A 23,515-nucleotide genomic window follows, 5' to 3' on the forward strand; every position below is an offset into this window, starting at 1 on the left:
TGACTTTACCGTATGTTGTCCTTTCAAGCTCTTCTAATGCACTAGAATTTGATTCACTTGGTATACTACTTCCCTAGACACACAAAGAAACAAAGAAAGAAAGAAAGAAAACGTGTTGGGTAGAATACTTAAAGAATAAAATATTTTTTTCTGCTTTCATATTTATTTTACAGAGGACGCGGAGTTGGTGAGAAAATTAATCCAAGGAGCATGATTTCAACAGAAGTTGCTACTCCAGGAAGCAGCATCCCAAGCTCAAGGACCGGCATCAGAGAGATGACAGAAGGGAGCCCAGGGCTGCGAAGCTTGGCGTTAGCTATACAACTGCAAGCAACGAGGAAAGCAAGAAACGTATCTGTATTGGAATATGTGATGGCCTATGTCTTTAAAATTATGTATATCTTTACAAAACTCCAAGGAAATTTGTAATGTACAGTGACATTGAACCTTTTTATAAAGTACCTTTACTAATAAGAGCACAAATCTACAAGCTCTCTAATGACTAGTCTAAGTTTCTCCTAAAATATTAACTCTCTATTAGTAAATAATAATTAATTTAACTTGTAGCGGTAAACTACTGCCCAACTATTACAGAGAAATTGTAAAACATAAAAATATCAACGCAGTAGGACTAGCATTTCAGGGTTGTGATCTTAGTAAATGTTTTATCTGAGACAGAAATCCTTTATTTCTTGATCAAAATGTATACATTAGATTATATATCTAAATTTCAAACGAAGTATTAATATCAAAATGCATTTAAAAACCACTGCAGCCCAACAAGACAAAAAGTACAATTTAAAAACTGTCCAAAGGTTTGAATAAATATTTATCCAAAGAAGATATATGAATAGTGAATGTATGAAAAAATGTTCACACCGTTCATCGTTAGAGAAATGAAAATCAAAACTGCAACGAGCCAGCACTTTGAATTCCCAAGATTGTCGGGAACACTGGGATCAGCTATCACAACATGGAAACCAACAAGAGGTCAAGATTCTAAACCACCACACACTCTCTTATTGCAATTTAAGATGACAAGGTTGCTCATACAAATAGTTTGGAAATTTTTTCAAAACTTTAAACTGGGAATTACCATGTGGCCTAGCAGCTGTTCCTGGACTTTCATGCAGGAAAACTAAAAAAGTATACAAGAAAGCCAAGCACACTGATCCACATCAGTCATCTCGGCACTGGGGAGGCTGAGGCAGGAGGATTTTGGGATTGTCAGCAAGTTTAAGACTAGCCTACATAGTGAGACCCCATCTCAAGAAAAACAACAGAAGTCTACTCATGAATGCTCACTGTGGTGCCCTTCACTGTAGCTCATTAGTATAAATAACCTCAAAGTTCATCAGCAGATGAACACAGAGACAAATGTAGTTTATCCATACAACAGAGATGTATCTAGAAACAAATTCAGTGTTGCTATATACTACAAATGGAAAACATGGTAAGGGAAAAAGTAAGCTACAAAGGACCATGTGTTATATGCAGTGAGTGCCACTTTTAGGAATTGTCTGGGATAGGCAAGCATATACAGAAGAGTAACACAGACTGGCTGTTTGCAGAGGGCTGGAAGGCAGTGAGAGACCTGAGGAAGTTCTCACTCATGGTGTGAGGCTACCTCTGTTTAAATAACGAAAAATGTCTACAATTGACTGTGGTGATGGATACACAGCTTGGTGGACAGACTAAATGCCACTGAAGCGCAGGCTTTAAACTGGCCCGTTAACTGAACCTTAGAAATCATGAATAAACATTTATGGAATGACACATTGTTAATATAGAAAAGATTATGAAGTATGAGTAGCATTTTATATAAAGGTAATAAGCAATTATCTGATCAAACATTGTTATCAATTCATATTTCTACTAAATATGTATTTGCATACTACATATAAAAGAATACATTTTGTTATTACCTTATTATCCCTTTTTGTCATTTTTGGATTAATAAGGTTTCTTAAATAATCAGCTTTTTCTATCCATGTACTCATATTTTTATACTCCTCTTTCATTCTTTCCAACCTAAACAAAGAAATCAGCTAGAGATGAAACAAAGCCAGTGACAGGAGAGTGTGATAAAATTCACAGAAAAACAACACAGTATGATCCATTTTGCACAAAGGTCCAAAAGCAACTCACCAACAACATATTATCTAAGGATACAGTTAAAACAAGGATTTCAACAAAAATAAGGGTCATGGTTATGGGAAGCGATCAGGGACAGAGATACACCTCATAAAGACACACAAATGTACTCCGACATTAGTTATGATGATGATGTATCTCTTATCAGCTAGTCACTTTATTATCATTATTTACACCTTATAAACACATTTCAGAAATTATTCAATTATGTATTATTCTTGGTGTTTTAAAGTGCTTATTTTGATTAGTCTGGGCTGCAATAACGGAATACTATATATTGGGTAGATTAAACAACAGACCCTTATTGCTCACAAATTTCTTAGCTAATTTTCTCCTCAAAAATCTGAGTCTAGAATTCCTCTTATATTTGTTCCCAATGATGGCCATGAGGCTTGCCTTGGCCAATGGGCCACCATTAGTGTGACATTAGGGTAAGTCTGAGGAGCACTCTGCACAGTGGTGTGTGCCCTCCTTCAATGCTGCCTTCAGAATGCCATTCTGTAATGAAGCCAGGGCAGCCTACCAGAGGGCATGTGGAAAACTCAGGTCCCAGCTCATAGATGCCATCAAGTGGCAGACAGATGAGCAAAGACATCTCATGGTTCATCTGACTGTACAGCTGAGCCCAGCCAATAAGCAAAAAGAAAGAAGTTATCTGATAGACATATGCAATATACCTACATTTAGTGTGGTTTTTAATATGGCAATAGACAACTAGTAGCACTGAAGGATAATCAGAACCTAACCTTGAAAACCAGGTAACCGAAGGAGAGACGATCGTTCATTCCTCTCCTCCTACAAGGAATGTAACACTGGGCAACCAAAAAGGAGATTTATAAAATCATTCTTCCACTTAATAAAAAACAAAGTGGAAGAATTAGAATAACAATTTAATAATGTATTCCCAGAAATATAGTATGGATGCTTTAAAAAAAAAAAACCAACAACTTAAAAAAAACTGCCAAGGCATATATCATATGCCCCAGAACTCAGTATCAGTCTTGCCATGAACCAATTCATGCATTGTGTGTCCATTCTGGGTACATGCATATGACAGAACATACTAACTCTAAGAGTTTGCTCATCCATCTGCCAGTCCTCTAAAGTTATAGGCAACAAAATGCAAGGCCCCGCCCCCAGACATCACCATGTAAGGGTGATGGCTTCAGCAAACGATGTGAGTGTGAGAGCTTACCCATCTCATCTGCAGCCCCAGTGCTACTCAGAGCCTAGGTCTGATAACTCTGCAAGTCAGGACCCTGGAAGTCTGTGTCTGCTCTATTGTTTTTTTCACTTTTCATAGCAGATTTGAAAGAAAGAAAGAGCCAGTGGGGCGGAGAAGGAAATACCCAGACTAACAGAGAAAACACGACAAGGAAAGCAAGCACCAGAGACCACAGAACAGACAGGTGGAGGAGACGCTGTCTTAGGAATGGGTCTTTACCTCTTTTCTTGCCAAAATAAAGTACCCAATTTGCTGAGAAGAATGAATACATAAAGCAGAGTCACAATGCGTATTCTAGGCCCGTGGTTCAACAGAGGGAATTTGGAACACTATAGACCACATATAAATAAATGAAATGTGTGCTCTTTACCTTTCCCGGGGCTTCTCACGGAGTTTCTCAAGTTGCACCACAGTTGCATGGCTGGCTTCAGGAACCCCAATGCTAACATTAAATTCAGGGGATAAGAATGCCGGGTATTCTACTCGTTGCGGAGTAATAACATTTCTGAAAAATGGTAATAGAGTTAAATGCCGACATGATGTAAAAGTACATCCCTGTAATCAGTGTGGTAGCCGTTGTCTGGATCGTTCCTCCACTCGCGTCAGCTCACCCACCACCACAGGCCACCAAGACAGGCTAAGGAAGAGTTAGAGTCCTGAGAGAAGCGCTTTCTTGGTTACTCATCCTGTCAAGACTGTGTGTGGTAGGGACAGAAGAGGGGGTGACCCAAAGCAAGGAGAAAAAGAATTGGAGCCCAGGCCTTTTAGAAACCATTTATAGCCAAATCTGCCTCCAGAGTCCCTCGTTCTTTCAAACAACTAGTTCTATAGACTGGATCTTGTGTCACACCATATTAATATGTCTGTCTATATAGATTGTTTCATTCCATCTTCACAGCAAACCCACAGAAGAATTATGGAATCCTTTTCTGAAGGGAACCAGAGAAGAAGTAGATGAGAGCTTGGGAGAGGAGGAGAGAGGGAAAGTATGCTCAGAAAGAGTAATCATTTTAGAAGGGGGGTGATTTATCGAATCCACCTGACAGACAAGGAAGCCATTAGTAAAGAGATCCCTTACACACCTAACAGCTAGCAAGTGCCTTTTTGGCTAGTCTTCGTTATATACAGTAATGAACACCTTAAGTTTAAAATATTTCCAAAATAGAATGCGTGACTTCCCCATTCCCTGAATATGTTCTTCCCCATGTCCTCTGGCTCGGGAGGTAGAAGCACCACATAGGCTTCATACATGTCAACTACCACTGTCGCTTCTCTTTTCTCTGTCACCGTCCATCTCTGACCTATCGTTCCCAAAACCTCAGGAACTATGATTAAACATCCTAAACATTTCACAAATGAATGCAGTCATCTGTCCCACTGAATCAGTCACGGACGGCTAGTGAAGTAGATTCAGTGGGGTGCAAGTATGTATTAACAGGTTGTCACATTATGTTGGTCCCATGAACTTGTAGAAGCTTGAGCTCTGCAGGGTGAGACTGTTGGCTGGTGACCCAGGCTGGCAATGGTATAACTGAGGCAACAGCACAGTTCCTGTTCAAACAGGCTCAAGAACAAGGGGTGGATCACTATAAGCTGGTATTTCAGATTGAAGGGACACTTTCCTTCCTAGGGAGAGGCTAGTAGTCTTCTTGCTGTGTTCAGCAAGTGAGCTGAGGCTACCCACACTGAGATCTGCTTTACTTGTAATACCTATTTAAATACTAATCTCATCAAAAACTTCTCCCTGAATGATGAGCAAAATCCTGTCACTTTGTGGTCAGTCAAGTTGACACATGAATTACTAGTAATCCACTTGCTGTCAAGCTAGGATCTGTATTCATCACGTCAGTCATCCTGAGCCTCCAAATGAAGAGGATCACGTGATCACAGTCCCATCTGACCTGATACAACTGCCCTCTGTCGACAGACCAGGAGAGGAAGTAAAGGTTGGGTGATGTTTACTCCTCAACACCTCAGCACTTTACTATTGTGATGTTGTATGATATAGGGATAAGGGTGGAAACAAAGCTACTTCCATCTATGTATAGATAGATACATGCAAACACACTCATAGCCAACTTGGGAGGAAATATTCATAACAAGCATACCCTTGCTTCTGTAACTCGCCATATGTCACAGCCTATACCTCTTTATTCTTCCACTGTCCATTTTGCCCTTTCTCTGCATTAGCAAGCTGTGTAGCTAATGCCTTACCTGGTGGTGTGATTAAAACTTCCATCTTTCTAGGCCATTAATAGTTCTGTGACGATTAAGGTGCACTTTTCTATTAAATTTTTATTCTGGCCTAGTGAGATGGCTCAGCAGGTACTTGCTGCCAAAACTGAACCCAAGATCCATCCCAGCATCAAGTGGAGGAAGGAGAGGACCAGTTTCCACAAGCTGTCATCAGTTTCCACAGGATGCCACTGTATGCTTCTACCCCAAATAATTATTTTCTTTCATTTTTTAAAAGTTTCATTTGTATTTTGTCTTTTGCATGCACATGTATCTGTGTGCCGTGTGCATGTAGTGTCCATCAAAGCCAAAAGACAACGTCAGAGCCACTGGAACTGGAGTTACAGATGGTTGTGAGCCACCATGTGGGTGCTGAGAACTAAACACTGGTTCGCTTGAAAAGCAGTCAGTGCTCTTAACCACTGTGGTATTTTTCTAGGCCCACAAATAATTTTTTAATGCAAAAAACCTAAATCACAGAGTGTGGTTTAAACTACAGAGTCTCATGCACACCCTTCCTTTTGCCCACTATGAGGCAGTCCTTTGTGTTTTCTTCTGCAGTTGGGATCCAATATTTACCAGTGCAGTGACTCCCTCCTTGACCTGTTGATTCTGGGTCATAAGGAGCCCAGAAGCTGTACATCAGCCTTAACTTCTAGTTCAACAGTGCAATCTCTCAATGGAAGCATTTACCTTTTTGGAAATAGCTCTAGGCCAGCACAAGATAAGGTTATAAGACCAGGAGAAAATGTTTTGTTCAGGAATTGTCAGGAGCAATGGTAAGCAGCAGAGTGTTCACTTCTGTACCTTGATTCATGGACTACTGAATGCTGGCTATGGAGAAGATGCACCAGGTACTGGTAATAGATATTGGTGATTCAGAACACATAAAACCACCCAGAGATCCATGTGCCAAGCCTGCAGGTGTTGATGGTGAGTGACTGAACTGTTTGGTTGAGCCAGTTGCTTCAGGATGCAGGGAACTTGGAATATTATACTTTAAACTACAGCTCATTTGTTAATAACAAATTTTTTTTGTGTTGGGTGGTATGGAGTGTGTGTGGGACGTGTGCACATAAATGTAACGGTGCATGTACCCATGTACATGCATGAGGAAATCAAAAGACTGAGGTGTCTTATTCTATAACTCTCTGCCTTAGTCCCTTGGAACAGGGGCTTTCACAGAGCCTGAAATTCTCCATTTCAGCTGACCTGGCCAGCAAACTCCTGGAATCTGCCTACCTCTGTCCCCAAAGCTGGGGATATAAACACCTGCAGCCATGACTGGCTTTGTGTATGGATGCTGGAGATCTGAATGCAGCTTGCAGAGCATCCCCCAGCCCCACTAGTAGTATCTGTAAACATAGTTTTGCTTTGTTTTTACAGTCAATTTGGGAATAAGAGTTGGATGGGTGGTAGTGGGTAGGCTAACACTGCTGTACTACAGAGCAGAAACTGGCAACCACTAAACACATGGATCTTAGGAACCCTCCTTTTTATTCAATAGGAAGGATCCTGCTGGCTAATGTCCTCATTAAGCCACCTCTTCATTCACAAAGAAGGTACCCCCCCTCCTCTCTAGACCTCAGCTCTTTTTCCCAGGGTGACACCTAGAAACTCAGTATCACTCCCATCTTTTTGTTTGTTTGCTTGTTTTTCACAGGGTCTCATATAAACTCCCCATCTTCCTGCCTCTTTCTCCCAAGTGTTGAGGTTACAGACATGAGGTCTGGCTCTTTCTGTCAGGTATTAAACAAAGGAATTCAGTGCTCCCTTTATCTTAAGGTCTAGCCCATCTTGGCCATGTTCTCAGAGTTTCTTAAAATAATGAATATGCTCCGTCATACCTTTAAAGTGCCACTTGATCTTAGTACAGTAATGAAACTTACGTGACAGGGTCTGTTCTCTCTGGAGGAGGTGCAATATTCATAAACATAGATGGCTCAATGGCTTTCTGAAGAGGTTTTAACTGAACAAAAATGTAAGTACAGTTAGTTATAATTCACAGTAATAGAACTAACATCCCCACCCCCACCCCAGCTCCCAAAGGCCTATAGGGTCCTTAAGTGACAAATCTAAGGAGAAGAGGAGTGAAGACAGCAACTTAATTTGTTGAGTACTAAATATCTGCCAAGCATTATATATCTTTAACTTTCTCAAATGCTTTTGACAAAAATATGAACTAAGTGTGCATATTTTATAGATTACACTGAAGATCAGTGGTTCACTCAAAGTTACAAAATGGTGTGCCTGAGTGTAGGACATAGAACATGATTGTAACTTTTCTGGCTCTTGGATAGAGATCTTTTCACATCATCACAGCAGGTGAGCAGGAGGCATATCACTGAAAGCCTCGCATGCGTGTTCACATGTGTGTGTGTGTTCACATGTGTGTGTGTTCACATGTGTCGTTCAGGTGCCAGTACTCAAGCTTTCTCACTGGCACGGAGCTCATCAAGTAGGCTACACTGGCTGGCCAGCAAGCGCCAGGGAGCTTCCTGTTTCTACCTCTCCAGTGCTGGGATTACAAATCTGAAAATAACCCCTCCCTTTAAGAATAGTTACTCTTACAGGTTATGCTTGTATCTGAACACAGACCTACCTCTAAAAATACTCATAAGCTTCCATTTAAAAATATATTAACAATCATGATATAGTGTGGAAAAATGTAAATACATTACAGGGTTTTTAATTAACATAGCAGTTGACTTATTTAGTAAGATCACTCTTATTCTCAGTTAGTAATCAAACCTCACCCAAAGACTACTAAGGAAAACCCTGAAATGGAAGGTGGTTTCCTTGTACAACAGCAGCAGCCGCAGAATGGAATCAGGTTAACACAGGCCTGGCTCTAACGATCCAGGAATAGCAAGAGCTCTTGCAAACAGTGGGTGACAGTGTTTCGATATATTGGTATGATTTTTCTAGAATAATTCCTTTTTCAGTCTGAATGCTGAGATCACAGGCATGTATCTGTGATCAATGACTCCTTCTTATTAATATTTCTAGATGTAAAATCCCACACTCAATGAAACACCTGACATTGCTTCAATAATACAAATGTAGAGAAACAATTAAGAAGGAAGTCTTAAAGACATTTTGAACAAAATATTATCATTTAGAATGTATAAGCAAAAGATGATAAAGTATTATTTTATTTTTTCTGAAGAAAAGACCTTATATCTTAAGATCAGAATACAAAACAGCATTTATTTTTTTAAGTGATCACTTTTTAAACACTTATTTATTTTTTTAAGGGGGATGCATGAGCCATAGCATACAAGCAGAGGTCAGCAGACAACTCTTGGAAGATCTTTCCACTGTGTGGATTCCTGGGTCTGAACCATGCCATCAGGCTCAGTAGAAAGAGCCTTTACCCACAGAGCCACAAGCCAGCCCTAAACGTTTTTACAAATGTTGCCCAACTGGAAAAAAAAAAAAAGAGGCTCAAAAGAGGATGATTTTTATTGATGAGTTAAAACAGAATTCATTTTTGTTTTAAAGAAAGGAACTAACCTGATGTGAAAATCCATAGCCAAAGTTTCCATAGGAGAACATAAATTCCACTTCCACCCTGCAGATACTCTGAACAGGAGGAAATCATTGTACAATCTGTTTAGAATGATGTTGTTAGAGAAGTGACAGAAACTAATAATGTCATAAATCCATATGTTTAGAAAAGCACAGAATTAATCTTCTAGTTTAAAAAAAAACCTAAAAAATAAGCCAAAGCTTTGATTACACAAAGAACCCCAAAAGAAGATTTTGTTCAGTTCCCAGAAAGTTAAAAGCCTCTCATCTTAACATTAATCAAATTTTGAGATAAGCAATCTCTCCTCTCAACCCCAGGCTGACCACATGTGAAGGGAAAGAGAGCCCCACACGCAGGGACCTGATGATTCCTCCATCCTGGCTGGCCAGGAGAGGGCAGGAGTGTCTTGGATTGCTCAGTTAATGCTAACTTTAAGCACATTCAGAATTCCTCACTCTCCAGCAAAGCCGGAGAAAGCATCCAAAGCAGGGAGACGGCACACTGTCTCTCTCATCCTCTTACACAATTTACTAAGAAGGTCAAAGTGTTACAAATATGTATATATGTAACAATAAGAAAAAGAGGCCATGAATTTGAGAGAGAACAAGGGGGGGAGCATGGGAGGGGGAGTAATATTATATTGTAATTTAAAATTTTTTATAAAGAACAAGACATATAAAAAGTTAAATTGAGTCTGGAAAATGATACCAAATTTTTTATAAAATAAGTAAAGAATTTAGGAGCAAACACATACTTTTACTAATTCAGACAGTTAAGGTTAGGGTAATGAAAAATTCTAAAGTTTAGGCTATAAACTATCAGAATAAGTTCTATATAGTGTTAAAACATCACACATGCATAAATATTAGGAAAGTTTGTAAAGCTCTTACGGAGTTTTTATGCATCAAGTGCATTACTTCAGTAAAGCAGCCTTTCTAGAAAAAAAAAAACTTAAATGTAGAATTATTCATGTATGTATCTGTAATTTATCTAAAGCATGCTATAATACAAAATCAGGCAGTCATTTTCAAACTATATATGAATTCAATAGCTAAAATACAAGTACAATATAATTTTAAGTAAATTAAAAATCAATGTTCAGTAGAAGAAAAGTTCCATTGCAAATGACAGATATGAATGTAGATGTTAGCATTGACAGAGGCAGAAATGTTTATGCTGGCTTGACTTCCCTTTCTGGAATTCAACTCCCATTCTGGTTTTGAGGATTATATGCAAATCTCTATGACAAGTTCCTGGGTAGGTGGAAGACTTCTCACATCACAAGGGCATGGATAGGATCTGAAACCTCACCCTTTGTCTGCATCTGTGGTCATCTCTGCTGTCCTACGAGTTATCTCACCCAGACCAACACCCATGGTTAACTCTTTTCCATGAGCATTTTTACTACTCCCTTAGGAACCTTCACACTACATGCTGAGTGCTTCACTGAGCTTTCTTTTCAGTTTCACCACCACCATGCAGTGTGTCTCTTATGGAACCCAGAGGCAAAGGGCCTTCTCCAGAGCCCAACACACCAACCTTGTTCAGAAAGCAATACGGATTCAGCCACATTACCCTTGATTGTTCCAAATTACATGGTCTTGACTGGAGATTCAGAATTCTCTTTTTGAAGCCTCATGCCGTCTGACAATTCTAATATTTTTAAATAAGTTTAGGATGAACTTTGTTTCTTATGCATGTGATAAACCCAACCCATCAGATATCAGGAGTCATGATGACAAATACCGACAAAGTGGGACTAAGAAAAATGGTTTCTGTTTTACTTTTTGTCTTTTTGAGACTGTCTCATGGGCCCTGAAATCACTATGTGGCCAAGGGTAAGCTTGAACCTTGTCTTGTCTGTACCCCCAAGTACTGGGATTAAAGGTATGGGTCCTTATGTAACTGATATTTTTATATATACCTGTATTACTTCATAAAGATGTGATTCTGCACCGCCTAAGGGAATAGGGGGGCTTTCTGGATCGCCTCCATCATGCATTAGTTCCAAGTAAATAAAATTCCGCTCATCATCTTGACGTCTGGGAACCTCAATAGCAGAATATAAGTAGTATTAAATTTTAAGTCTGAATTTCAGACATAATATCCAAATAAATACATCCGTAAGCTATACAATATCATGGGCATCACTAATTATTAGTTTTTATGTTATCTTTGTGACTTTTCAAGCTCATCATTCCACATATTCTAATATCAACAAAAGAAACACCTGCTTATGTCTAATGTTAATTATGATCTTTTGAATCATCTATTATATACACTGTCTTTTTAACTATACATAAAGAGTTGCCCTTAGCACTCTACTGAAACTCCATGCCAAAAAGAAGTCATTCAGGAATCTTAAGCAGAAAGAACAATGCTGGAGGTACCATTATACTTGGTTTCAAATTATCCTAACAGAGCCACAGTAAAAAATAAAAATAAATAAATAAAAAATAAAAACAGCAAGGAACAAGGCAGGCACAGACCAATGGGACCAAAGACAGGATCAGACATAAGCCCACACAGCTGCACACACTTGATTTCCCACAGGCACAAAAAGTACACATTGGAGAAAAGACAGCTTACCAAGCAGGGCTGGGAAAAAACCCAATACCCATATGTAGAAGAGTGATCAAGATTCCCCACTACTCGCCTTGTATAAACACAAATCCAGACTGAATGGAAGAGGTCCGTATAAGACCTGAATCTTTCAAAGGCCTAGAGAAAACACTCTGAGACACATTCATGGGCAATGACTTTCTGAACAGAGCTCTAACAACTCGGAACAGCAACAAGTAGGAATGGCTCAATTCAAAAGCTCCTGCATGGCAAGGGGGGAATGTCTTTGCCAGCTGTTCATCTAACAGGAGATTAAAATCCAGAGTATGTAAAGGACTCAGAAGACTAAACACTGAACAAGTCGATAACCCAATCAACAGATGGCAGATGAGCTGCATAGATAGATGCATTTCAAATGAGTAAGTACAACTAGCCAATACACGCATGAAGAAATGCTTAACTGTTTGAGGCGTGGGAGAAATACAAATCAAAACAACATAGACTCGGTCTCGTCCTAATCAGGAAGGATTATCCAGAAAACAGACAGCAGGGGCTCTGGAGGGTGCAGGGCAGGGCTTTTACATTATTGGTAAGAATGGAGAACCACGAGAAAGTTCCTTAAGAACCTGAAAACCTGCCCCTAGAGGCCTCACAGGTGTGACTGCTGTGTCACATGTGTGTCAGCAGGTGGCAGAGAGGAGAGAGGCTATGTCTACACTCAGCGTTCTGACTATGTACATCTGAATGATTAGCAGGCTAACACTCCCTGAAAAAAAGCAAGCCTGAGACGACCACCACTCTGGTGCCAGGCAGGCCTGGACAGGTTCCCAGGACAGGGAGCAAAGTAGAGACTAGAAGAACTCTGCTTGGGACCAGAGGCCCCAGTCAGGAGTGAGCCAAAGATAGATGGCCATTTGGATGAGCAGGTAGGGAGCAGGTCTGAGATGAACACCAGTCTGGCGCCCTCTGTGTCTGGGAGGTGGGGGCAAACCATGCCTTAGATGACTCCTGCCTGCGCCATAATGCACAAGCAGGGCACAGCACTCCCGAGAACACTCCTGAGATGACCCAGACACTCAGAGACCCCAGGCACCACGAAGAGGAGCAAGTAAGTGGTGGAGAAATGGAAGAGAAAGGGAAACAGGAGGATGTGGGCACAATGAAGGGAGGCAGAACTGAAAACTTGACAGTATTAAGTCTGATATGAGTAGCTAGTGATACCACCTGGGACTATGGTGGGATCCTGGTCGGTGCTGACACTGGGGGCCATGTCTGGTTCCATGGCCCTGCAGCAGCAGGGGTCTGTTACCACCAAAGCCAGGTGGATGTCCCTGGTCTGGGCTGCCTCTGGGGACATGTTGATTACTGAGAACTGTGCAGAGCTGGCTCTACCCCTCACCTGGGCGTCCTGGGAGAGCTGGCTAAGGCTTGAAGGCAGGAGAGCTGATCCCACACAATGCAGGAATTGCAGGTTAGCCAGCCACAAACATGCAAGCAAGCATGGGAGAGCTGGCCCTACTATTCATCTCCCTGTGCTGGTGTAGACAAGAAAAAGTTAGCCTCCTCCCCTCTTGCCCCTCACCACCTTTGGCAGGCAGGAGACCTGGCCCCAGGGCCCTGTCTATCACTAGTTGTAGCACTCGGAAGACAAGGCTCTGCACCTCACCTGGGCAGCACAATAGAAATGACGTGAGAGTGGTGGTGCAGGTGAACCAGCCAGGAGGCTGTGAGCATGGGAGTTTATGGGGGTGACCCTAGCATAGATTCTTACCAGAGGTGGATACAGAGACTAAAATGGCCACCTCTTGTAGCCAGACAGGACCTTCCAACAGAAGGAGGGGGACATCAATACACCCACAAAACCTTCAACCCAATTTTTGTCTTGCCTACAAGATGTGCAGGGAAAAAGATGGAACAGAGATTGAGGGAATGACTAACCAATGACTGCCCTAACTTGAGACCCAACCCATGTGAGAGAACCAACCTTTGATACTATTAATGATACTCTGCTATAGTTGCAGACAAGAACCTAGCATAACTGTCTCCTGAGAGGCTTCAACCAGCCGTGGATGGAGGCAGATGCAGAGACCCACAAGCAAACATCATGTGGAGCTCAGAGAATCTTGTGGAAGAATGGGAGACAGAAGGGAGCAAGCTGGAGGGGTCAAAGACACCACAAGAAGACTTACAGAGTCAACTAATCTGGGACTATGGGGGCTCACAGAGCCTGGGCTACCAACCAGGGAGCATGCTGGAGCTGGACCTAGCCCACGCCCCACATTTGTAGCAAAGGTGCAGCTTGGTCTTCATGTGGGTCCCCTAACAAGTGAAGCAGGGGCTGTCTCTGTCTCTGTCCCCTGCCATTGGGTCCCCTTCCCCCTACCTGGACCATCTGGTTGGGTCTCAGTGAAGAGGAAATGCCTAGTCCTGGTGGGACCAGATGACCTAGGGTGGGGTGGTATCTAAGAGGGGCTCCCCTTCTCAGAGGAGCAATGGGGGGAGGGATTTGTAAGGGTGGGACTGGCAAGAGAGGAGGGAGGGGGCTGTTATCAGGCTGTAAAGTAAATAAAAAACGAAATTATTGAAAAAGTTCTTTTAAAAAAACTTAAAAAAAAAACAAACCAAAGCTACCATTTGATCGAGTTACATCACTTTCAATATAAAAGAATTCAAGTCAGCATACAGTAGAATCAGCCTCTATCCTCATGCAGATAGCAGCACACAGCCTAGGTGCCCAGAAATGGACTGGATGGGTATCCAAAGTGTAGCATATGTACACAGTGACGTTTTGTTAGTCATAGAAGAATGAAACTATGTCATTTCCAGAGAAAAAAAATATGGGACTAGAGATCATTGTGTTAAACACAACAAGCAAGACTTACAAAGCCCAGTGCTCTCTCATAACTGGAATTTAGGAAAAGAGAAAGGGGAGATAAAAGTAAATGGGAAGCTATTAGTGATTTAGAAGGAGGAAAGATGGAGGAGGTGGGAAGCTGAGGGTACAGAGAGGCTGATGTGATCAAGGTATGTTCTGTGCATGGATGAGAATTTCAGGGAAGGCTATTGCTTTATACAATTAACATACTCAAATAAAATAAATTAATTTCAAACTATGCCTTGCTTGTTGTTATGATTTCACTTATTTATTTATTCATTCATTTACATCTATGTGTTATGGGGAGAGTACAGTGCCACAGTGCATATGTAGAGGGCAGAGGGCAGAGGGCAGAGGGCAGAGGGCAGAGGGCAGAGGGCAGAGGGGTCAGTTCTCTCCTTCTGCCATGGGAGAGCCAGAAGTCAAAGTCAAGTCATTAGGCTTGGTGTGAGTGCCTTTACTCACTCAGCCCTCCTCCTGAGATTCAGGACTAAAAATTATCTTTCTTACTCAACACTTAATTAAAATAAACTTCACAAAGACATACAGAACGCAGATGAAATGCTCTAGAATTTCAGTAAAATGTAATATAATAAAGTTTTTAAGAAATGACTGGACTAATTAATGAATCTTGTAACTCACCAGAATACTACTACTAATTTTTAAAAGATTTATTCATTTATTTTGATGTGTAAATGTGTGTGTGTGCTTGAGTGTATATATGCACACTGCATGCATACAGATACTCATGGAGGCCAGAAGGGGACATCAGATCCCCTAAAACTGGAGTTACACCCTGATAAGGGTGCTGGGAGCCAAACCCAAACTGTTTTCAAGAACAGCAAGTAGCCTTGACCACTGGACCATCAGCCGCTATTTTAAAGAAGCTTTGAAATAGATTTAAGCTTTCAAGAAGCTTACCTGTAAACAGAAGCATACCAAGTTCCAGTTGAGTGGCAATTTAATGGCATATGGCTTCAAGACAGAGTGTATATAGCCCAGCTCCCCGACATCCCATCCCTATGACCCCAACAAAGTCCCATGGTGCCTCAGTTTCTTCATTGTAAAGATATTTTTTGAGAGAAAAAGAGAGAGAGAGAGAGAGAGAGAGAGAGAGAGAGAGAGAGAGAGAGAGACTGTCTGCCTGCCTGCCTGCCTGCCTCTCTGTCTGTGGGACAGAGAGGGTTGAAAGAAGAGAGAGATTTGGGATTGTTGAAAACAATTAGAGGCATGTATATGAGGGGAATATATAAGCGGAGAGAAAGTAAGGGGAGAGTGGACAAAGAAAGGGCAGACAGCAGGGGAAACAGGCAGAGCAAGGAGAGCAAACCTTATCATGACACGTGATTAGAGCCTCACTCACACAGCCACATGGCAGGGAGGAGTGTGCTGAGGACAGGCACCGCACAGCACTTCACACATACCACAGGCCTCCCCAGAGCAGCAAAGCACTGCGAAAACGAGATAGCCCTGCCTCTGCTTCTTGTCTGCCTTTTTCCCCCAAAAGATATAAGTAGTTGGAATATTTGAAACTATAATGACACAGCATGGGCTGGAGAGATGGCCCGGCAGTTAAGAGCACTGGCTGCTCTTCCAGAGGTCCTGAGTTCAAATCCCAGCAACCACATGGTGGCTCACAACCATCTGTAATGAGATCTGACACCCTCTTCTGGTGTGTCTGAAGTCAGCTACAGTGTACTTATATATAGTAAATAAATAAAATCTTAAAGACACATCATTATATTGAGAAGGAAATTTTCACATTACCTGTACAGAAAAGTACTTCATCTCGCCAAACCTAAGTACAAGGTTCTTTTCATTATTAACAGCTTTCAAGTGACGAATTTTTGTACATTTCACAATGTTGTTTATGGAGACACGCATGAACAGATTAAAACGCTGTTGGCCAAGGACTAAAAAATAGAATATTTAGGAAACAAGTCGTATTGTGATTGATCAAAGAACACACTGCAATATCTATTAAACAATGCAGGCCAAAATATATAAATCAATCAAGTGGATAGAGAAGGCAATATCAGAGTAAATTAAGCAACAGAAAAAAATTCAAAATAATATTTTCCTCTCACTGTTCGGCACAATGTGAGCACAGATGTTTCCTCTTTTCTCCAGACCTACCACATCTGTCTCCTCACATTATCACCTACCACATCTGTCTCCTCACATTATCACCATAATCCCTTTGTAAACTTTCTATGTGTTGTTATATTTTCTATATATTATACTAATTTTAAGGTGAATAAGCATATATGATACACAGCTGACATAATTTTCTAGATATAATTATGTATAAAAGTTTTTAAGTAAGCATATAATTGAGAATAATTGATTCTTAGATAGAATGTACAGCCAAGTGTTCCACTCTAATGCATTACAGTCTTTGTTTTCAATGTACTGAGTTGCTTTCATAGGACTGCATGAGTTTAAAAATGTTTTCAAGATTGAAGTATCTTAAAACATCTCTACAGAGAAATTCTGAAAAACTCCCATTATACAAAAAGAGAAAGGAAGGAATAGAGGGAGGGAGGGAGAGAGGGAAGGAGGGAGGGAGACCATCTTGAGAGTGCCTTAAAAATATGAATGGAGGAGTATGGTAGTTCAATCCTCTAATCTCAACACTTGGGAGGCTGGGGCAAGAGGACTAAGAAGTCAGCCTGAGTTATATAGCAAGACTTAGTTTCACAGAACCAAAAAAAAGAAAACAAACAAACAAAACAAAACAAAACAAAACAAGGCACCAGTTTAAAGTAAATTCTTTGTAAAATGTTAAAAGGAAGTAGACTTACTGATTACAAAAAAAAGTAGCATTATATCTAAAGACAAAACATATTTTTCCTTTAATTTACATGGAGATTGAGGTAAATCACAGGTGGCCAAAAAGTTGTTTGTTTTTTTTTTCTTTTTTCACTTCTACACTAAACAGTGGGATTTACTTATTCTTGCTGTCCTGGAACCTGAGCAGGCATTTATGATCACTTTAACAGATAATGAATGTGACTAAAAATGGCATTTGGATGGGAAGGATGAGACAGACTTTCATCAAAGTGTAGCATTTAAAGGAACATGAAAAACTACAGTGATCAGGATCTTGTTTAATGTGAATAAGGTTTTTTGATCTGACTTGGGTGCAGGACACAAGTGGACATGTGATAGGAACAGGCATTCTTGCCACCCAGCCCCCAGTCCAGCGCACCCTGGCTGGCTTCACCCTGAAGCACCAGACACGCTAGTTCTTTTCAACTGCCAAACTGCAGCCAAGGGGGCTCTGAAGCACAAGGACCACCTACTAGGTAAATAGAGGGTTTGACTATAAAAATGATTAGTGTTTCAAGCTGCTATGTTTCCTAGTGGTCAGCAAGTCAGCAATGAGTACCGAAAACAGCAAGAGGCTGCCATGCTGGCATCTACAAACCAAAAGGATACACCTCTGAGAAAACTGTCTACAGCTCTTTATGTGAATCGCCAGACAGCCCACCTACAACAACCAAAGCAAACACACAAAAGTCAAGCACGTCTCTTATACTCTCTTACACTTTACTGTATTTAATTCTTTTTCATTATTTATTTATTTACTTTACATAATCAAAGCCCCCCTTCCGTCTTCTCCCCCCAGTGCCATCTGTCCATCCCTCCCTCATTCGAACCTGTGTCCATGGGGGCTCACAGAGACTGTATTTAAAATTTTAAAACACAGTTGTGTTGGTTTTTCCCACTAGAAACACTTTGTTGTTTGCTCTTATTAGAAGTATGATTTCTTGGGGCTGGAAAGATGGCTCAGTGATTAAGAGCACATTCTACTCCACAGAGAACTCAAGTTCAATTCCCAGCCCCTACATCACATGGACAGTTCCCAGGGAGCTGATGCCTTCTTCTGGTCTCATGGATACCGGGCACACACATAGTGCACTTACATACTTGTAAGTACTGAAACACACAAGTAAAATTGAAAAAAAATACTGTTTAAAAGAGAGAGAGAGAGAGAGAGAGAGAGAGAGAGAGAGAGAGAGAGTGTGTGTGTGTGTGTGTGTGTGTGTGTGTGTGTGTGTATACATGTGGCATGCATGTGGTCGTTAGAGAACAGCTTGTAGAAGTTGGTTCCTTAATTCTACCATGCAGGTCCTGGGGTGGAAACAGGTCCTCAGGCTTAGAAGTGGCAAGTGCCTTTACCCACTGGATCATCTCACCAGCCTAAACAATGTCCCTTCTAAGCATGCAGGAAAAAAAGCCACATGGAAACCTATTACTTCTGAGGCTTGGTGGGGGTTGGAGTATGGAGGAGTGATGAAGGGTCAATTGTCAAACCATAAGTCAATCTGGAAATAAGTATACCCACTTACTGAGCTCAACAAAAACATTGGTTCACAGGATGTTAGCAGATCTTAGGTGGATCAGCGCCTTATAGTTGTCAGGTGGGACAACTGGGAATCTTTATTATAGGAAACATTATTTCTGTGAATTAGAATGGTTTCTATAACTTTGATGAGTACTTAATGGTTTATGACTCAAAAAAATTCCTGGTCATGATATCATAGAGGACTATTTTTCACATGCTTTTTAGTTAACAGATAATAAATATCAACTGTTTCACAACAAATTAGAAATAATTTGTTCATGCTTATTTAAGCTCATACATACCACGTCTCCAAATGGTATCAAGTTCGGTGTCTGATTTGCTATTGCCATTTCATCACTCTGAGACCCTTGAAGAGTTTTCCTTAGCATCTATAATGAAAATAAACAAATTTAACAATTTAGAAGAGGGGTTGGGGATTTGGCTCAGTTGTACAGCGCTTGCCTAACAAGCGCAAGGCCCTGGGATCAGTCCTCAGCTCTGGGAAAAAAAAAAAAACAATTTAGAAGAAAGGACAGAACATAACTGGACAAAACATTACCCCAATTTAATATTCCCCAGCTATCTATTAAGTATCTGGTGCTCTAGGCAGTGGCAGTGGATATAACTATGAATGGATGCAATAGATGGAGACTCATTTCTATCTTCAATAAGTTTATAAATAGGTGAACAAAGAAAAATATACATAATTAAATATGGAATTATCGAGGAAACCAGAAAAGAAAATGACATATGTGAATAAGCTATGGACATTTGGCTTGTTAAGGAATTGCACAGAGAGCAAGGTATCCTGAAACATTTGTGAGATCACTCCATCCAGTTGCCACCAGCATGGCAATCACCTGAAGCAGAACTTCTATTCAAATATAACTATATCAAAATGAGGAACAGATGAGACACAGGGCGCAGTCAGGAGGGGCATCACAACTTCCAGAATTCCTATAGGGAGAGACTTATAAAAATTCCAGTACAAATCTGTGGGGACAGAGATCAAGACACGAAAATCCATACGTGAATGTGGAAAATAGGAGAGGCAAAAGAAGAAAGAAAATCAAGAAGATCCAACACTGCAAAAATCCTGACTCCAGGTGGAGGCACACTGGTCAAGCAGGAGCCCTGAAGACAAGGAGCAGGCCCAGCTGAGGCTCCTTAGAAAAGTAGCGCTTCTCCGGGAAGAAGAGAAAGCGTGGGTTCCCTGAATGCATGTTTTTCTGACAGGACAGAAAAACAAAGGTGTTGTGGGGGAAATTAAGGCTATCAGAACAGCATTTATGTTACCCTTTCACCTCCCATGACTTAGCTTAACCACATAAAGTGCACTTCCACATGCTTTTTAAAAGCATGATGCACTTGCATGTGCAAAAGGTGACTAGGGGTAAGAAAAACCAAATCAACTGCATTAAAACTTATTATAGAAAGAGAATTGGGAGAGACTTTTATTGATGTCCATTCTTCTCCTATTGAAAGCCCTCCCTGAGGTCTGGCTCTCAGAACATGTGGAGGTATTATGCAAGCTGCTAAGGGAGAAAAGCAATCCCAAGTCCTACCTAGCTGTGAACCACAATAGTCACCAGCCCAGCAAAACAGCCCCAGGGGAACACCAGTGACATCTTTATCTTGCAGGTAATCAACAGTTGTGTAGTTGAACCCAAGACTAGCTTAATGGGAGGGAATTCATGGCCCGCACTGTAAACCTGGCCAACTACCTGTGGCTCCAGAAGTTACAGAAACTAAAGGAGAACTTACAGCTACTATTACCTAAACTAATATAATTTCTAGCTATAGTCTAAATACTTATCCTTATACCTACAGATAAATGTACCTCTTGCCCCATCAAAGAAGTTTCTTTTTGCGATAGACAGAGACTATTATAGAGATTCACAGCTGGACAAAATAGGGTGCCCAATTCTAACTGATACATCTGCAATGCCACCCACACATCCAAGGGAAAATCATGCAAGGGGCAGGGAATTGAGAAGAGCCAGAGGAGCAAGAAGCCTCGTGAGTGGCTGAGGAAGCTTTGAGTGATTGAGTAAAGAACAGAAGAATCCCTGGGTGAATTTGTATTGCTGACATAGGCATGCCCATGTCAAAGACCAACGCCTCAGACCTAATGGAATTTGGCAAAGCTGCAGCCTAGGTCAGGCTGAGAGAGATGTCCGAGTGTGAATGTGGGCAGTGTGTGTAAAAACCAGCAACTGTAGCTTCCTCCTCCTGGATATTACAGCTTGAGACTGCTCACCTACAGAGACCTCTTACCAAGGCTAACTCTCGTCCCTGTGCTGTATGTAACTAATGCACTGGGATTCTGGCTTGCTGTGTAGTGGGTACAGTTCCATCACAGCACAAATAGCCCACACGACCCCAGCTTTTCTGTATGTGTATCTGTCCGTTCTTCATCTCTCCACTGCCCCTAGTCAGATTTTCAGGGTTCCAGGACCCAAGCCACATAGGGTCTACCATCATGTAGACACAACAGGGGATTGTACCCATTAAATCTTAATACGATGGCCTGAAGAAGACCTGCATAATGAGAACACCAGCTGACATGCCAGTGTGAATGGGGAGATTGCACAAGGTCCGCCTCTAGCTGAAGCACCACAGTAAGCCAATGAATACTGAGAACGGAGTCCATTTTCTCAAGGGATGGCCAACAAAGATTGCCCAATCCCAGATGGTTAGGCTGAACACATGGACACAGGAGCAACACAAAATGAACTCAACGGGATGAATTTACAACAGTAAATTCCACAGTAATTCACAGTGGAAAAAAAATGAAGTGTTTATCGATTCAAGAAGTAATTTTTTGAAAAGATAACAATCTCAGAAATAGGTTAGAATTCCAAAGTGCCCAAGATAGCATGAATTCCAGTGAAATTTAATAAAGGCAGAGGAGGAGGCAGGAATCATATGATGAGAGTGAAAACGAGACAGAGACTCAGCACCGAGGTTAGAGCCTGAACTGGAAGAGAAGTAAAAAAGACATAAGTGAAGAGAAAAGCAAACATAAAACACCAGGAAAAGAGCCAATATTAAATCAAAACTCTCCAAGAAATGTTTTTAGGCAAGAAGAGGAATAACTGAATCACAATGATATACCTACTCCCAAGAGAACCTAGACTCTATTATATACCTACTCCCAAGATAACCTATACTCATGATACACCTACTCCCAAGATAACCTAGACTCTATGATACACCTACTCCCAAGATAACCTAGACTCTATGATACACCTACTCCCAAGATAACCTAGACTCTATGATACACCTACTCCCAAGATAACCTAGACTCTATGATACACCTACTCCCAAGATAACCTAGACTCTATGATACTCCTACTCCCAAGATAACCTAGACTCTATGATATACCTACTCCCAAGATAACTTAGACTCTATGATACACCTACTCCCAAGATAACCTAGACTCTATGATATACCTACTCCCAAGGTAACCTAGACTCTATGATACACCTACTCCCAAGATAACCTAGACTCTATGATACACCTACTCCCAAGGTAACCTAGACTCTATGATACACCTACTCCCAAGATAACCTAGACTCTATGATACACCTACTCCCAAGATAACCTAGACTCTATGATATACCTACTCCCAAGATAACCTAGACTCTATGATATACCTACTCCCAAGATAACCTAGACTTTATGATATACCTACTCCCAAGGTAACCTAGACTCTATGAGTACACCCTATACAGATTAAAGTTACTAAATTGCTAGCTTAATTTTCACTATTTTATCATAAATGAGTACCATAAAGGCCAATGCATCAGTAGTACGGTGGGTGGGGTGGCAGGAGGGGAGGGGGAGTTGATGGGCTAAGAGAACCGCGTGAAGGAATGAGTGACTATCCTAGAGTGTGCCTTGTGAATTTAACTTTCAAAGTGTTTCTGTAAAATGTTCTGTCTGTAAAATAGCATATCTGTAGATCACTTTTAGAAGTATGGACATTTTAACAATATTAATTCTTTTCCTTTATTTGTATTCTCTTCGATTCATCAATGTTTCATAGTTTTCAGTGTAGAAATAGTTTGCCTCTGGTTAAATTTATTCCTAAGTGTTATATTTTTTATAACTATTACAAATGCAAACGTTTTCTTGATTTTTTTCAAGTCATTTTCTGTAAGTGTACAGAAACACTAACAATTTTTGCATGTTCCTTTTTTTAACTCTCAAATTTACAGAACTCTTTCAGTTACTTCTGACAGTTTTGTGGCAAAGTTTTCTCTTTATAGTATCATGTTATCTACAAACAGTGACACTTTGACCTCTCCCTTTCCAGCTTGGATGCCTTTTTTCTCTCATAATCGCTTTAGGCTAGGGCTTTCAATATTGTGTTGAACAGAAGGACATATTTACCTCATTCTATATTTAAGAAAACCTTTCTATTTTGTCCTCATTCAGAGGGTTTGATGTGGCTTTGTTATATATGGCCTTTACTGTGTTCACATATATTCCTTTTATGTTGAATTTCTTGAGAGATTTTTAATATGGATGAGTGGTGAATTTTAAGCAGGGAGTAATTGATTTATTTATAATAT

The 23,515-nt window shown here is 40.8% G+C and overlaps 1 protein-coding gene and 1 non-coding gene across 6 annotated transcripts in view; one reads left to right on the plus strand and one right to left on the minus strand.

The window, feature by feature from the left end:
• Positions 1–23,515, minus strand: part of C2cd6 (C2 calcium dependent domain containing 6) — a 97,908-nt gene that overhangs the window by 61,531 nt on the left and 12,862 nt on the right. For all 5 annotated transcript variants that reach the window (NM_026600.1, NM_175200.4, XM_011238605.3 and 2 more), the window contains exons 2-11: positions 19,237–19,323; positions 18,025–18,076; positions 16,351–16,496; positions 11,071–11,196; positions 10,037–10,081; positions 9,131–9,199; positions 7,504–7,583; positions 3,750–3,884; positions 1,926–2,031; positions 10–73 (exon numbers count right to left, since the gene is read on the minus strand). In NM_026600.1, the coding sequence (NP_080876.1) occupies positions 10–73; positions 1,926–2,031; positions 3,750–3,884; positions 7,504–7,583; positions 9,131–9,199; positions 10,037–10,081; positions 11,071–11,196; positions 16,351–16,496; positions 18,025–18,076; positions 19,237–19,323 (910 nt within the window). The remainder of the gene's footprint in view (positions 1–9; positions 74–1,925; positions 2,032–3,749; positions 3,885–7,503; positions 7,584–9,130; positions 9,200–10,036; positions 10,082–11,070; positions 11,197–16,350; positions 16,497–18,024; positions 18,077–19,236; positions 19,324–23,515) is intronic.
• Gm25502 lies at positions 12,342–12,472 on the plus strand. The gene has a single exon (XR_003949273.1). It is a non-coding gene; the product is annotated as a small nucleolar RNA SNORA17 (small nucleolar RNA).

This window comes from Mus musculus, chromosome 1 (genome assembly GCF_000001635.26).
Source record: "Mus musculus strain C57BL/6J chromosome 1, GRCm38.p6 C57BL/6J".
Taxonomy (NCBI): Eukaryota; Metazoa; Chordata; class Mammalia; order Rodentia; family Muridae; genus Mus; species Mus musculus.